At 38.4% G+C, this 15927-nt stretch overlaps 1 protein-coding gene across 3 annotated transcripts in view; it reads left to right on the forward strand.

Annotated features, from left to right (window-relative positions):
* dhx15 (DEAH (Asp-Glu-Ala-His) box helicase 15) overlaps window positions 1–15927 on the forward strand; it is a 127696-nt gene that overhangs the window by 16979 nt on the left and 94790 nt on the right. For all 3 annotated transcript variants that reach the window (XM_063043361.1, XM_063043359.1, XM_063043360.1), the window contains exons 2-3: window positions 10038–10425; window positions 13223–13416. In XM_063043361.1, the coding sequence (XP_062899431.1) occupies window positions 10038–10425; window positions 13223–13416 (582 nt within the window). The remainder of the gene's footprint in view (window positions 1–10037; window positions 10426–13222; window positions 13417–15927) is intronic.

Below are 15927 nucleotides of genomic sequence, written 5' to 3' on the forward strand. Positions count from 1 at the left end.
AACTTCACTCTTACTAAGATTTAATTTATAACCTGAAAAGAGACTAAATTGTGCTAATAACTCTAAAACAGCAGGGATGGATTTTTGAGGATTAGAAATATATAAAAGTAAGTCATCAGCATAGAGTGATATTTTATGGGACTTTAAGCCCCGAGTTATCCCAGTAATATTTGCAGATTCTCGAATGGCAATTGCAAGAGGTTCTAATGCAATATCAAATAATAAAGGACTAAGAGGACAGCCTTGTCGAGTACCTCGAAAAAGAAGGAAAAAAGGTGAGCTTAGAGAGTTAGTACGGACCGAGGCCACAGGAGAATGATATAACAGTTTGATCCAGGATATAAATTTCGAGCTAAAATTAAACATTTCAAGCACCTTAAATAAGTAGGGCCATTCTACTCTATCAAAAGCTTTCTCAGCATCTAAAGAGATAACACACTCAGGAACATTTTGTGAGGGGGGTATAAACAATATTTAACAGTGTGCGAATGTTATAAAAAGAGTAACGACCTTTAATAAAACCCGTTTGGTCTTCCGAAATAATAAAAGGAAGTACTTTTTCTAATCTGTTTGCTAATAACTTAGAAAAAATTTTAGAGTCAACATTTAATAAAGATATTGGTCTATAAGATGCACATTGAGCAGGATCTTTATCCTTCTTTAATATTAGAGAGATTGATGCTCTATTAAAAGATTCAGGAAGTTTACGGATCGTGCTTTTCAAATTTGGAAGACTAAGGGTATTTCACGGTTTTTGGATTTATTTTTAGATGGTTCCCTTATGTCTTTTGAACAATTATCTAATAAATATAATTTATCAAGAATACATTTTTTTAGATACCTACAAGTTAGAAATTTCCTAAGTACTATACTTTCTTCTTTTCCAATGCTTCCTCCTACTTACATTTTAGATACTATAATTAACCTTAATCCATGTCAGAAAGGTGCATCGGCTATGATTTATAATATTATTATGAAACTTAGGAAAGCTCCATTTGATAAGATTAGGGTAGGTTGGGAACAGGAATTGGGGTCTATCATTTCTGTGGATGACTGGGAGCAGATTTTACAATTAGTCAATACTTCCTCTATCTGTGCTAAACATTCCCTAATTCAATTTAAAGTTGTTCATAGAGCACATATGTCCAAAGATAAATTAGCTTGCTTTTATTCTCATATTAATCCTTTTTGTGATAGATGTCCGGGGCAGATAGCCTCTTTAACTCGTATGTTTGGGTCTTGTCCTACTCCGGAAACTTTTTGGGGAGACATTTTTAATATTATCTCAAAGGTATTGAATATAGATATCTCTCCTCACCCTATTACTGCTATCTTTGGACTACCTAAAATTTCCAGTAATCTTTTTCCTTCAGCCCATAGAATGATTGCATTTCTTACTTTAATGGCGAAAAGATGTATCTTACAACGTTGGAAAGAGCTTAATGCTCCAACCACCTTTTTTTGGTTTTCTCAGACGATATTATGCTTGAATTTGGAGAAAATTAGAAGCAATCTCTATGATTCCTCACTTAAATTTGAACAGACCTGGAGATCTTTTATTCAATATTTTCATTTAATGTAATTTTTTTTCTTCTCTTTTTGTTCCATATTTATATACCCTTCTTGTTTTTTTTTACTGTTTTTAATGGAGGTCGGGTTTGAGGACGTGATTTTAAGTTCTTTAACTCTATTTGGTTCCAAGTTAGCCCATTGCTTTGCTTTGCTTTTAGTTTAGTTGCATGGTGGGGTTTTTTTTGGGGGGGGGTTCTTTTCTCTATTGATATATATATAAAAATTAGTATACTATTATGTTACCTTAGTATGTTATGTTTAAATTACATTGTTTGTATCACTTTTTTTTCTGTATTAATATCTCCTGTAATTTTATTATATTCTAACAATGTATTAGTGCCTATATGGCTTACCCTTTTGTATACTTATTCAATAAAAAGATTTAAAAAGAAAGAAAGACAACTTCACACACTTCATGTCCCCTGATACATGGAACTTCCTCCTGGCTGTGTCTTTCCCCATCTCCTTACAGATGCTCATCAATCGACTGATTTCTCCATCAGATTTGCCTGCTTCAGATGCAGCATTTTCATTCTCTTGAACTTCATGGCAATTTTTATTCCCCTGAGTATATTTGAAGGCAAGACATGTATTGAGCTAGCATCATTTTATGCCCTTTCCAAGATGTATTGCTAAATAGGAGAACAGTGTCTCTGACAAGATTAGCTTTATTCCCCAATTATTCTGCTAACTACTGTTGCAAAAGTAACTTGTAGTGTCCCATCTTCCTAGAATAGTGAAAACATCCACACTTGGATAAAGTGTGAACAATTAAACTTATACCGCGTGTTTCCATGTCTGTTATTCCGTGATAAAGCTATGCCAACAATGTGCTTTGTGATTGAGGATGTATTTATGGGGCATCTTGCTACTGTAGTCTCCTCTGGTTGCTTTTGGGCCACTAATCATCATGCTTATGTTAACATCCTTGGATTCCTGATGCACAACCAGAGCTAACTTGGTTTTATTCTAATATGATCCCTCCCCCCAGTGTGTGTGTGTGTGTATAAGGGAATGAAGAATTAAGGAAAGGTACTTTGCATCCGGAGTTTCTCCGGTTAGCGGATTATTTCCCTCTACACCTCTCTGACATAGTGGGGAACCACGTATGAGGCAAGTTGCAGCTGTGGTTTGCCATTGCCTTCTGCCGGGTGAGTTTCCAGAGATCACTAGCTCGTAACCCAGCACGGATGGAAAGCGTGCAGGGGAGCCAGCCGGAGCTGGATTCGAACTTGGGACCTTTCGTCCCGAAGTCCGTTGATGCCACTACGCCACCAGCCATGTCCAAATGAAGAATAAATAACTCCATAAAGTTGGTTTTTCAACTCCTGTTTCTTGATGCATGTGCACGTGAGGTGGTTTGATACAGAAAAATCATGATGTTTGTTTTTTTTGAATACCAGCCTTCCAGTAGTATAGGGTGTTATTTTTATTGTCACTAAATCCAATTGTGTGATTTGTTATTTGCTCACCTATCTAAGCTTCATTTGGCTGCCTTAAACCAATTTAAATTGTGTGTGAGTCTGATTTAAAAGGCAATATATGGGGCAGTCTATGATGTCCATTGACTATTACAAAGGCAGAGTCAACTTTTGAGAATGTGTTAAAGTATCTAACTCAGAAGATACTTCAAGTATATGGAATCAAAATTAATTGCTCTTATCTAAGCTGAATTAATTGTTCTTAATTGAAGTCCCTAAGGCAGTCCTATGTTGAGTTCAACGCGGACTGACTACTCCCGTGCTGCCGCTGGTACCAAACTGTTATCAGTTCGGTCTCTGGTGTTCCTTTGGATTAATCAGCTGTGTAGCGGGGCAACAGCTTGCTATGTGGGCAACAGTTTGCTCCCCATGTCATCCTGCTCTGACTTGAGTACTGGCTTGTGTGTCGTGTAGACAGCTGAGATGCAACATCCACAGTTGATCCTGACCAGTGGAGGGCCTCTGAGGTGACTGACACAAGTTTGATATTATATTTTATAATTTTATGTGGGAGACTGAAGAAATAGTTCAGAGGAAATTCACAAAGCATCACTTTTAACAGAAACTGAATGTCATTAAGTATGCAGTTGTGCAATCTATGATTTGACCATTGCGATGTAATGACATTCCCTTGGATTAACAAAGGATCAACTGAGTTATAGATTGTCAGTTCATTGATTGGTAGTATGGTAAGTTATGGAGTATTTAGTTCAACCGAACATTTAATTGAAGTTCATGTCACAAGCAGTTTAAATAAATGTCAATAAACGGATCAGTAAGAGTGAAGACAATGAACTGGTATAGAGAATGGAGTGAATATCTATTGTTTTCCCATAAATGCTTTGGTAGAAACAAAATTAAAATCTATCTGCTATCTTTTATCTGCAGGATGAAAGAGTATGCATTTAGAGTATTTCACATCACACAAAAGCATTTTAATTCCTTTGTGAATACTTAGTTTTTGGTGAACAGTACATTATGGATAAAGTTGCTTTTTATTGTTCAGCATTTCACTCTTCTGCAGTACACTTATGTCTGGTATTGGGTTGGAATAACAAGCTTGTTTAAATTCTGTCACTTTAGCCAGTGTTGTTTACCTTATTGCTGATGGCCACCAAATAAACTTTTTAAGTTTTCCTTTGAGTAATTGGAGCTAACGTTTTGCATATAATAAATGGTACTATTTTTATGTCATATGCCATCAGAACACGCTTCATACCTTAAGTATCATCTTTTGCTCTAACCTCAAAGTAATGCGGGTAAAATTCTAGATTGCCACACCTTTATGTGGAGCCACGTATGAAATGTCTTTGACAATGTTCAGTGAGTTCTTGCAGTTGTGTTCAAGCGTAACCCAGAACATTTGAAAAAAGATACTGAAATGCAATTGCACAATCAAATATATTGCTTTAACTTGGCATCATCAGGATTCATTTATTCAGTATTAAGATTGATATTTGGGGAAGTTAGTTTAGATAAGCCACCATGTAAACTAACTTGCTTTAACTAGCAGGTCTGTTGAATTATTGAAATGCTTTTCATGTTGTTCTTGATGATCTTGCGGCTTTAGGAAATACTCCAGAAGGTTATAAAACCTTTTTCTCCTGAGTTGGCAGAGCAGCATTTACTTTTTCACCTGACTCCAGAATGTTGTGCTTGTCTTTGGGGCTTGGGTACAAAGATGCTCTATCTGTTACCATCACAGTCCTATGTTCAGATGACCCTTCTCTTAGTTTAGCTTGTACCAATTTAACTCATTGGGTTGTAATGGATTACTTACCTATGTGTGCTCCAAAAAAATTGTTAGACATGAAAGCTACTAATCACTTATGTTCTCCCACCTTTTCACAATGTGGTTCCTTCTTAATAAAGCTCTTTGTTTCTATTTCCCCCCCACATTTTCTTTTTTTTCCCCCCTCTATGGTCACAATTAATATCTTTTTGTGTTTTGTTTTTAATTAAGTCTGTCCTTGGAATCAAGATTACAGAGGTAATTGTGTATCACAGTATCGCCTGGACCCTTATCAATACTCATGATTGTTAGTTAGGAGCATTATATTATGTTCCATTCAAGAAATAAACACTAACAGCAGCACCAACAAAATAAGATTATTTTTGTGTACTCACCTTGAAACCTTTACTGAATCGACAGGGTCATTATGAACTAACAAAGCGTTTAATTTATTCAACATTGGTGGGGGTTTTTTTTTGCATCTATTAAGGAGTTGAGAATTTGTGTATGCCTGAATTTTTAATCTATTTTTGCTGGTTGTTATACAGCATCTTCGCAGTCAGAGCAAAATAAAATCTTTGTATTGTATTTCCAGTGCGTGCCTATCTTTTATAAACTGAGAAAAGCGCAAAAGTTGTTGAAACCAAACGTATATGCATGGGGTGGGTGGGATCTGGTATCCTGTTAGTCAGTCTCTCGGTAGGGTCTTTGCAAATATTGGTCTAGTGGTGTATTGTCATTGGTTACTTTTCTGCTGTACTTGATTATAGAATCATGTACCATGAAAACAGATTCTTTGTCCCATCAAGTGACCATTTAGGCCCGGCTGAGATGACCTGATTCCATGACCTTTTAATTTAACCTGATCATTGCATTTAGGAGGACAGTAATTTATTGCTTTGTTTTCCTGTTTCCTGTGTGTCAGGTTTGAGGGCTTCAATATGAATTATGAGTTAACCAAATACTTTTGTCTGAAGAAAAGCAGTACTTTGGGGATATTCTATTAAAGCACTCTTTTGGTGACAAATTATGGAAATGTCCTTTCTTTTCATTGTATTGTGTATCCGGAATGCTAAAGAACCAATTAGGGGCCAGGCTAACCTCGATTGGGGACTGTGCTAAACAGGTTAGTTAATAATCTTGCAGCACAGGGTTCATCAGTGAAGATTGACCATAATTAGAATTCTTCATTAAGGTGGAAAGTGAAGCAATTCGCTCAAACTGAAGTTTGATTCAATCTGATCATGGCTCCGAAAAAAAATTAGGGAACATTAGATTGAAAGAGAATTTAGAACAGTTCAAAACTCAGCAGAAGTAGACCTAGATTGATTAAGAGAGCAAAAATGAGATAGGTATAAAAGTACATTGTTTGAAATATTATAGAGATGTGTAAAATTAGTGAAGACAAATATAGGTCTCTTGTCAGAAACTGCAGCATTTATAATGGTGAGCAAAGCAATTCAGCAGAACTTTAGTTCTGTCTTCATGGGAGAGAACACAAATGGCTTTACAGAAATGCTAGGGAATCAAACCTAATGAAAGTGGTGGGGGATTAAGTGTTGGAAAAAATTGAGGCGTTCAGAGTAGACTTAAATTAGTTTTGATGAGGTCCCTTGAATGAGTGTATAATACAACATGAAAGGTGATGGTAGTAAAGCAGATGCAATTTCAATGGATTGAAATTAGTTAATAGAGAAGGAGTAAATGCATGTTCTTCATGACGACTCATGGATACCATGGAGATGAGTGCTTGGGACCCTGACAGGAAATGTATCTCAGAGATCTGGATGAGGGAATGAAATATAGTTCTGAGTGGATGGCATTGAGAGATGCAAGGAGGATGTAAAAAATCTTAAGCTGATTTAAGATTTTGAGTAAATGGGCAAAAGCATGACAGAAGCAATATAATAGGGATACATTTGGTAGGAAAGTTAGAAAGTTAGAGTATTTGAGAAATGTCAATCTACAGTGGGATGTACATTACTAATTTAAAGCACACAGTAAAGACATCAAGAGAGTTCGAGTACTGGAACAGGATGTCTTGTCGCAATTATGCAACTGCACCAGTGTTGTGAGCAGTCCTGCTTTGCTTAACCAATGGTATACTTACCATAGCAGGAATGCAATAAAAGTTTTATCAGACTAATTACTGGGATAGCGGGACTGTCATATGAGGAATCAGTGCCTAGGCAGGTATTCACTGGAGTTTGTATAATTAAGAGAAGGTCTTGTTAAAACGTGTAGAAATTCTGACAGGGATGGATGTTGGGCAGATATTTTCCTTGGCTCGGGATGGTATGTCAGGGTCAGTGGTGTCAGGTATGAGTTAGTCTCGGGGCATGTCGTGCAGCACCACAAGACAAACTAAGAAATGTACTAAGAAATTTCCTCTCAGGAAAGTGACTGATTCACAGAAGGTGGAGGCTGCTAATTTGCTGAATGTATTTTAAGAAGGAGATGGATAACTGTCTGAACATCAAGGGCATTAAGGGGAATGGTGGATAATGGGAAAGAAATGAATATGATTGGGACAGAAAATTAACCGTGATATATTGATTGGCCAAGTAGGCGCAAAGGTTCAAATGGCCTCTCCTGTTTTTGTTTTCTTTTGCACTTTGCTTATGAACATATTCAATGGTCCATGAGCTGCTTTCAGAGCAATTACCGATAGACTTGCTGTTTTTGGCACTTGACTATTTTCTAGTCTGACTGTTTACATCTTCTAATGTTGCATTTTAATTAGGAATGGAGACCTAAGAAAGCTGGATGTAAAATGCAGCCTCTTTATTTTCAGCAGCCAGATAGGTGGGTACTGAAACAGAAAGATTGATTATTTGAAGCCCTGAGTTATCAACAGTGATCAAAGCCAATAGGAATGAGATTTAAAAGAAAAATATCTAATTGCTCTTTTCCCTTCAGAATTTTCCTTTGTTATTCTGCTCGCCACTATCTGCAGTTATAAAGGACCCTGTTGAAATTGCACCTAGAATTTCATGCAACAGGTTCACTAAATTGATTTGTGGTATGGGGAGCCGTACGAGGAAGGTATCAAATAGCCTTACTCTAACGTCTAAAGTTTCAAGGAATGAGAGGTGCTCTCTTGAATATTAGAATGGGTATTTCACTGGACTGGATTGTTTACAACTAGGGCTCACTACCTTTAAACAGGGAATCCTCATTTCAAGGCAGAGATACAAAGGCATTTCACCTAACATAGAGAGTAGTAAGTATTTGGAATTCTCTGTCCGAGGCCTGTGAAGGCTTATTCAAAAGGAGTGATACAGTAGCATAGTGGTTAGCACAACTTTTCACAATACAGGTGACCTCGGTTCAAATTCTAATCCCCCCGCCCCCCCCCCAATGCCTGTAAGAAGTTTGTACATTTTCCCTGTGTCCTTCAGTTGCTCCAGTGTACTTCCACAGGCCACAAAAGTTTCAGTTGGTCGGTTAATAGGTCATTGTAAATTGTCCTGTGATTAGGCTAGGATTAAATGGGGGAAATGCTGGACAGTGTGGTTTGAAGAGCCAGAAGGGTCTATTCTGCATTGTATCTCAATAAATAAATAAATATATTTAAGGTTGACAAGGTTTAGATATGAAGTGGTATATAGTTTAGCACAAGAGAATGATGAGAGAAAAGAACAGCTCTGGCAATCTACTCTTTCACTTCATTCATCTCTCTTACAGTTGCAGTATTCCATTCACTTAAGGTTCGCCCTTAACATTGGCGATAGCCTGAAAGATAGCCCTGTATTTGAACAACTAGCTTCCTAGTTCTTGTTTATCCCAGACGCAACCAATCCTGCTTCACCTCCAAGACAATCTGGAGGCCCTCTGCTTTTATAAGATCCATACTGGTGTTCATAACAACTGCCCTCCAGTAGCTGAACTACCTCTGCACTGAGTAGTAGCACTTTGGTTGTGTTAATATTTTCCAAATTTGAAATGGAAAATTTAAATGGAAAACGGAAAGCATTGTAACTATTTAGGTCAGGCAGCATCTGTGGAGAGGGAAATAGTTAACTTTTCAAAATGACGTTATCATTTTTCATCTCCACAGATATTGCCTACCTGCTGAGTATTTCCATTATCTGATTTTATTCTCCAAAGAACACAGTACTGCAGGAAGATGCTATTTTAGGAATCTTCGCGAGTCTATGGATATGTGGAACATCAGCTTTGCTAATTTCCACCCTTTTCTAACTTCACACAGCCCATCTGATAATTCCCTTACCTTCTCTTCTCTTAATTTATCAGTGTCAACTTGGGACTTTTCATTATTAGTTCCAGATTTCCATTGCCAGTTTGATTACATTTGTACTCCATTTCCTGTAAAGAATTCTACTTTCTTAGGTTCTCTTTTGGTTACATCCATTCTGATGATGCTAATTTAATACTGCTTCTGCCTTCTTTGTGTCCTCTACTTGTCTTTCTGCTGTGATTGACAGAGTAATTAACTATGCTTTTTCTACATCTTGCGTTTCTGCTCTTTTTCCTCCCACCTAACCTGAAAAATTACACTGTACACATTGTCTTTACACCCACCTTGCCGGTCTCCCCTTCGAATGGGATCTGGGAGGAATGAACAAGAATGAATGTCATTATGATCACTTATAGTGTGATGTCACAGCAGAGCACAGCTCCTCTCATTTTGATATTCCCTTGGGCTGTTTCTTCTCTGTGTCCTTCCGACAGTACATTCCCTTGCATGTCAAAGCAATGCAATGCCTATCCTTTACCTTCTCGCTTCTCATTGTTCCAGACAGCAAACACATTTCCCTAATGAAAAATATGACTTCCAATTGAGTGTTCTGTATCTAATGTAATTCTGCTTTTGGTGTGGCCTCCTTTGCATTGGGAGGAGCTAATGTAAAATGAATGTTTGCAGATTAAAACATAAAGTTTAACTCTTTTGCAGATGGTGCTTGACCTGAGTATTTCTAGCATTCATTTTTTAAAAATATTATTCATTTGCTAATCCCAGAATCTTGTTGCACTGTAATCTAAATCGGCATGAGACTAAGTCACCAAACATCAAAGTTGGATTAGGCTTTTTCACTGTTTAATTCAATTGTTTTTTTCCTTGGCAAATTCATATGACTGTTTACAATATTGAGGTTAAAAAATACTTTGCCAATAGGCTAAAATGTAATCTCAATGTAATAGGCAAAATTGAAATGAAACTAAGCATAGTAGTGTATTGGTAAGTTCATATTGGTAGTAAAACGTAAAACATTTTTTATTTCCAACAGACGAAAAGATAGAGACAGAGACCGAGACAAAGATTATGATCGCTCAAAGGACCGGGATCGGGATAGGGATCGGGAAAGGGATCGGGATCGTGACCGTGATAGAGATCGGGATCGTGATCGGGATCGGGATCGTGATAAGGATTCAAGGAACTTGTCTAATCCGGCTTTAACCGCGGGAGGCAATATGCCCCTCATTACAACTCCGGCACTTCATCAACAGGCTATCAATCCATTTACCAATTTACCCCACACCCCACGCTATTATGAGATCCTGAAAAAAAGACTACAATTGCCTGTGTGGGATTACAAGGAAAGGTTCAGTGACATCTTGACTAAACACCAGTCTTTTGTGCTTGTTGGTGAGACTGGCTCTGGAAAAACAACACAGGTTGGTAATGTTGAGTTGATGTGGAATTGTAAAAATGTATAGCCATTCCCAAAGTATTCATAGTTGTGACAGCACAGAAATGGGCCCTACAGCACTTCATGCCAACGTGCTGATTGTTTTGCCTATCTATGCTAATACCATTTCCCATATTAGTTGTGTACCCTTTTATCTCTTATTTAAGTGCCTTTCCAAATTTCTCTTGAATTTAATGATTTATATCTGACTCCACCACTTACTCTGGCATGTTCAAGATACCAACCACTCTATAGTTCATTAAAAATATTCCCTCAGGGCTCATTTTAAACTCTTTCCTTTCGCCTTAAACCTTTGCTCACTTGTTTGTGATATCCCTACCATGTGGAAAATGATTCTCATTATTTACCTTATCCCGGGTAAAGCCTTCCCTTCCATTGAGTGCATCCACATCGAGCATATTGCAGGAAAGCAGCATCCATCATGAACTCCCCCACCACCAATCATCCAGGCCATGCTCTCTTCTTGCTACTGCCATCAGGAAGTAGTTTAAAGGAGCCTTGGGACTCACACCACCAGTTTCAGGAACAGTTATTGCCCTTCAATCATCAGACTCCTGAACAAGAGGGGATAACTTCATTCAACTTGACTTGCCCCATCACTGAACTGTTCCCACAACCAATGGACTCACTTTCAAGGATTCTTTGTCTCACGTTCTCAACGTTTGTTGTTTATTTATTATTATTATTATTATTTTACTTTCTGTATTTGCACAGTCTTGTCTTTTGCTGGTTGGTTGTTTGCCCATTCTGTTGGGTACGGTTTTTCATTGATTCCATTATGGTTCTTCGATTTACTGAATATGCCTGCAAGCAAATGAATCTTAGGGTTATATGTGAGGACATATATGTACTTTGATAATAAACTTACTTTGATATCTGCCTCTCATAATTTTATGCTCCTCCATCATGTTACTCAGCTTCCTTCATTCCAGGGCAAGACAAATAAGCCCAGCCTATTGAGTTTGTTCCCATAAGTAAAGTCACCCAATCTAGTCAACATCCTGGTGAATCTCCTGTGCAATCACATCGTACCCATCATTGCTGTTGTGTGGTGACTCACACTGCATACAGTACTTTATATGTAGTTTAACTACTGTTCTGTAAAGTTGCAAGTCGATTTGATTTATGATTCAGTTTAGATAACTGACCATTCTCTCAAGTTGTCTAATTAGTGTTGTAATTGAGGGCATATAAGAAGCAAATATGCAGCATTCAGTTGCTGTGTGATCCATGAGTGCTCTGCATATTGAAATGGTGTTTTAATCAACAAATCAAAAGAACAACAGATCAGAGAGCTTTCTGAGTAATTTAGTTTGTTAGTATGTAAGTTATAAATATTCAATTTTCCCTGTTTTCCCGCTGGAGTTGACGTGGTACATGGATGTATTGGCATTCACTCCATAGATGATCTGTGCTTTGTTTTAGAGTGTTTTGACACATTTACTGGTGATGAGGCTAGGCAGCCAACAGCTGACTCAATATTTAAGTAAATTAACCAATGTCCATCCATCCCTGCATTCAGCAGTTCATCCCAGCAGTTGGTTAGTTTCTAGTGATTTGGTAACACATTGGATGTGGGAGAGGATAAGGATAAAAATTGACCTGATGATTTTTTTCCATCATATATTATCATGGCCAGTTACTTGATTCTGATAGACAGTTTTGGTAGATTAACATTTAAAGATCGCTGGTGCTGTACAGTGTTGCAATAACCATTATGTCAGTTGCTGTCTTTGTTTCCCCAAGAAACTACATTTCTCTCCAGCCGGCTTATACCCTGGATTTTTTTTATTTTCTACTGTATTGCAAAATTGGGCTGCATCATGGCATCACCCCATGGATGTAAGGGATGCCTTCATCCTCCAGGCTTCAATTAATTGGAATTGAAGGAAAAAAAGAGATTAAATATGTCAACTACTGAGATAACTTTGTGGTCTGTGATTTCTTCAGCATAGAAGTTCAGTTAGAGAACTCAAAGCAGTAAAACTTGGCAACAGCTGTTCATTCTGACAACGAGCATTTTGTACTGGTGGGAAGTTTTTAAAGGCAAAAGAAATAAGACCTTCATTTCAAAATAGCAACTTGTAAGCACTTGGGCATACATTTGCTTTTTCTTGCGCTTTGAGAGGCAGCAGTCAATAGAGGAGAGGAAAATAAAAGCTGATTGCGCTGCATGATTTTATTCCATGTTCATACTCCTTTCCTGATAGAAGACAGAATCTATCATGGATTGTGTAGTTGTGACTGGTTTGTATTTCATGCTAGATTGGAAAATCTGTTGCTACCTGATGCAACGCAGCCATTGTTCAGATGATAGACTAGCTAGTGCTGAGAGCAGTTGTTTTTTGTATACTTATTTTTAGAGCATGCATCAAGATTTATGCATTTATATTTGCAAAGTACAATATCCTGAGAGTTTTTTTTGCATAACTGTGGGTTTAAATGCGTATTAAGCTCAATTTGCTTGATTAACTGAAATTAATGCTTTCACCTCTTCAGCTGTTTCTTTGCCCTTCCCATTTTCAAAATCTGTCCCTCCAGTTCATGGCACCATTAACTAAATGTCTATTTATTCAGTAGCTCTATAAATCACCATTGTGGCTGCGTAAAGGTTTGTACAAAGTCTACTTAAACTTTGTGATTTTTGGCATTGGTTTAACCTTTGAAAGTATAGAGTTTGTTTTGATCTCTTCTGACTTTTTACATTGAGTTGGTCAGTAATTTAAAGAGGCTGTAATGTTTGTTCTTGAATGGACTTGCAGATTCCTCAGTGGTGCGTTGACTATGTGCGAGCCATGGTTGGACCCAAACGGGGAGTGGCCTGTACTCAGCCCAGAAGAGTCGCTGCCATGAGTGTAGCTCAGCGAGTGGCTGATGAAATGGATGTGATGCTGGGTCAGGAGGTCGGCTACTCCATTAGATTTGAAGACTGCAGCAGTGCAAAAACCTGCCTGAAGTAAGTGAATTTTCTTTTTCTGTTGGTCACATGCAGCCAAGTTTGTTGCAATTATCAATGCATCTTGAGGCCCTCCGTTGGTTGGGTTAACCATGGATATTGTATCCCAGCTGTCTTGTGTGATATACCAGCCACGGCAATACGATATGGAGAGCAAGCTGTTGCAAATGCAGTAGGCTCTCCCTCTCCACGCAGCTGATGAATCCAGAGGAACAGTAGAGACCAATACAGTTTGGCACCAGCAGCATCGGAGTTGCTAGTCAGTGTTGAATTCAAAGTAGGACTGCCTTAGGAAATCTAGCTCCGGATTTTTCCTCAGGGGTTTACTCCCAAGTCTTCCTTGTGAATGGGTTTGGCCGTAAGGCAGCGGAGGTTTGAAAACAGTTTTCATTCTAGATGATCTGCTTACCATGGCTGATGAGACCATCTTTCTAGAGTGACTGGTTTTATGGAGCCAGTAACCTGCCTTTGCCCCTTCTCCTGTCATTAGAATTGGTTCCTCTGGACTTAGTAGCTTAGGAGCTGGACTTAGTTGTCAGAAGCTATTTGAGACACTTGAAGCATTTAATAGGTAGTGGGAGTTTATCCCCACTATCACTTCCTGGCTATAACAACCTTAACGAACACATTTTACAAACTGTTTCAATTACATTACGATTTTCCCACATGCTCACATCAGAATGAAAGCAGAGTAGCTGAGAGCACCTGTTCGCTTCGTATGAATACCTAAATTGCAATATTTTACTTGAAATTTGATGTAATGTAGGGCTGCTATTCGTACACGTTGAAAGCATAGAGGTCTTTTCAGCTTATTCATCTTTGTATAAGTGATTCAGAGACTCCCTGATATCAGCAGCTCATTCCACATCCTAATTAATCACTTAAAATCTGCACCCATAGATTATCAAGATTAGTACTATATGTCATCTCAAGAAAGAATGAAATATTAGAGCTGGTTACTATGTCTTTTCACAGCCACTTGAATTGCTCAGGTGAATAGAAACTAGTTCAAGAGCCCGATGGTTGCAGGACTATGACTACTCCTGAGTTTGGTAGCATGGACCCAAGATCTCCTGCACCACTTGTCTGATGGTAGCAGCGAGTAAAGAGGGAAAGGGGTCAAGCCCAGGCAGATGGGACGAGCCAGGGTGGAGGTATATGGCAGAGAGGGGAAGAAATAAAAATAAATACCTTAGTTTCTATGAAAAAGGTCTCCATTTCTAAAATACTGCTCAAATCTACTCTTTTGGGACAAATTCAATCCTTATTCACTTCAGTAGCTGTTAAGTTCGGAAAGCACAGCCTGTAAATTGGCAGGGCAAACACATATTTGGTGAACGATTGGGTGGAGATGAAGTGTACAGGATACTAGCTGAGCAGGTATTCTAGGAAACAAAAGTCACATATATTCTGCCTGGTCAATGGACTAACTGGCACAAAATCAAAAACTACTAGATGTTGAGTGTGAGGTAGGGAGATAAATATTTTAAATTTAAAAGCAAATACTGTAAGATGACTGATAATTGCTTATCCAGCCGAAATATACTTTAAACATAATTTAAACATGGTGAAATTGGAGTTCATTTCAGTTTTTCTCCAAAGGAAAGCATTGTTGGCTTATCTGTTAGCAAATAGACTTGCCGAGTATATATCGTTGAACTGTGTTCAATCTGAGCAGTTCAGAATTGAACTCAATTTTCATTATTGGCCCTTGGTACAAAATGTTGGGTACCACATGGTTAGCCTGTATAAACAGTAATAGCATGATTGCTATGAACTCAGTTACACTGTTCATGCCACAGTGTTATCATTAGAACACTTGAATCCACTTCCACAGTTTGGAGTGTAGTTGCTCAGTGTTGCAGATAATCAAAATTCTGATGCGTAGGTCATTGAAAGAGGTTTGACAAGTAAGGCAGGTGAACTTGGGTTGATAGGAGACTCCATTGTCAGAGAAACAGGAGATTTTGTGAGTGAGGTAGACACACCCAGATGGTATGTTGCCTCCTGGTGCCTGGGTCAGGGATGTCTCAGATTTGGTCCATGGCATTCTCAAGTCAGAAGTCTTGGTGTATATTGGCATTAATGACATGGGTAGGCAAGGTGAGGAGATCCTGAAGAAAGATTTTAGGGGGTTAGGTAGAAAGCTGGAAAACAAGACCTCCAGGGTCGTAATCTCTGGACTGTTGCCTGTGCCACATGCCAGTGAAGGTAAGAATAGGATGATTTGGCAGGTGAATTCATTGCTGAGGAAATGGCGCAGGGAGCAGGGATTCAGATTTATAGATCATTGGGATCCCTTGGAGAAAGTATCCCCTGTACAAAAGGGACGGGTTGCACCTGAACCCATGGGGGATCAATATCCTTGAAGGCAGGTTTGTTAGAGTAGTTTGGCAGGTTTTAAACTAATTCGGAAAGGGAGGGAAGGAATGTTGACTCAGACCGTGAGAGGCCTGCATCGGGCATTTTCATGCCTTACAAGGTGCAGATTAGAAGTCTGTGTGGCGTGCC

The sequence above is a fragment of the Mobula hypostoma genome, chromosome 3 (genome assembly GCF_963921235.1).
Source record: "Mobula hypostoma chromosome 3, sMobHyp1.1, whole genome shotgun sequence".
NCBI classification, from domain to species: Eukaryota; Metazoa; Chordata; class Chondrichthyes; order Myliobatiformes; family Myliobatidae; genus Mobula; species Mobula hypostoma.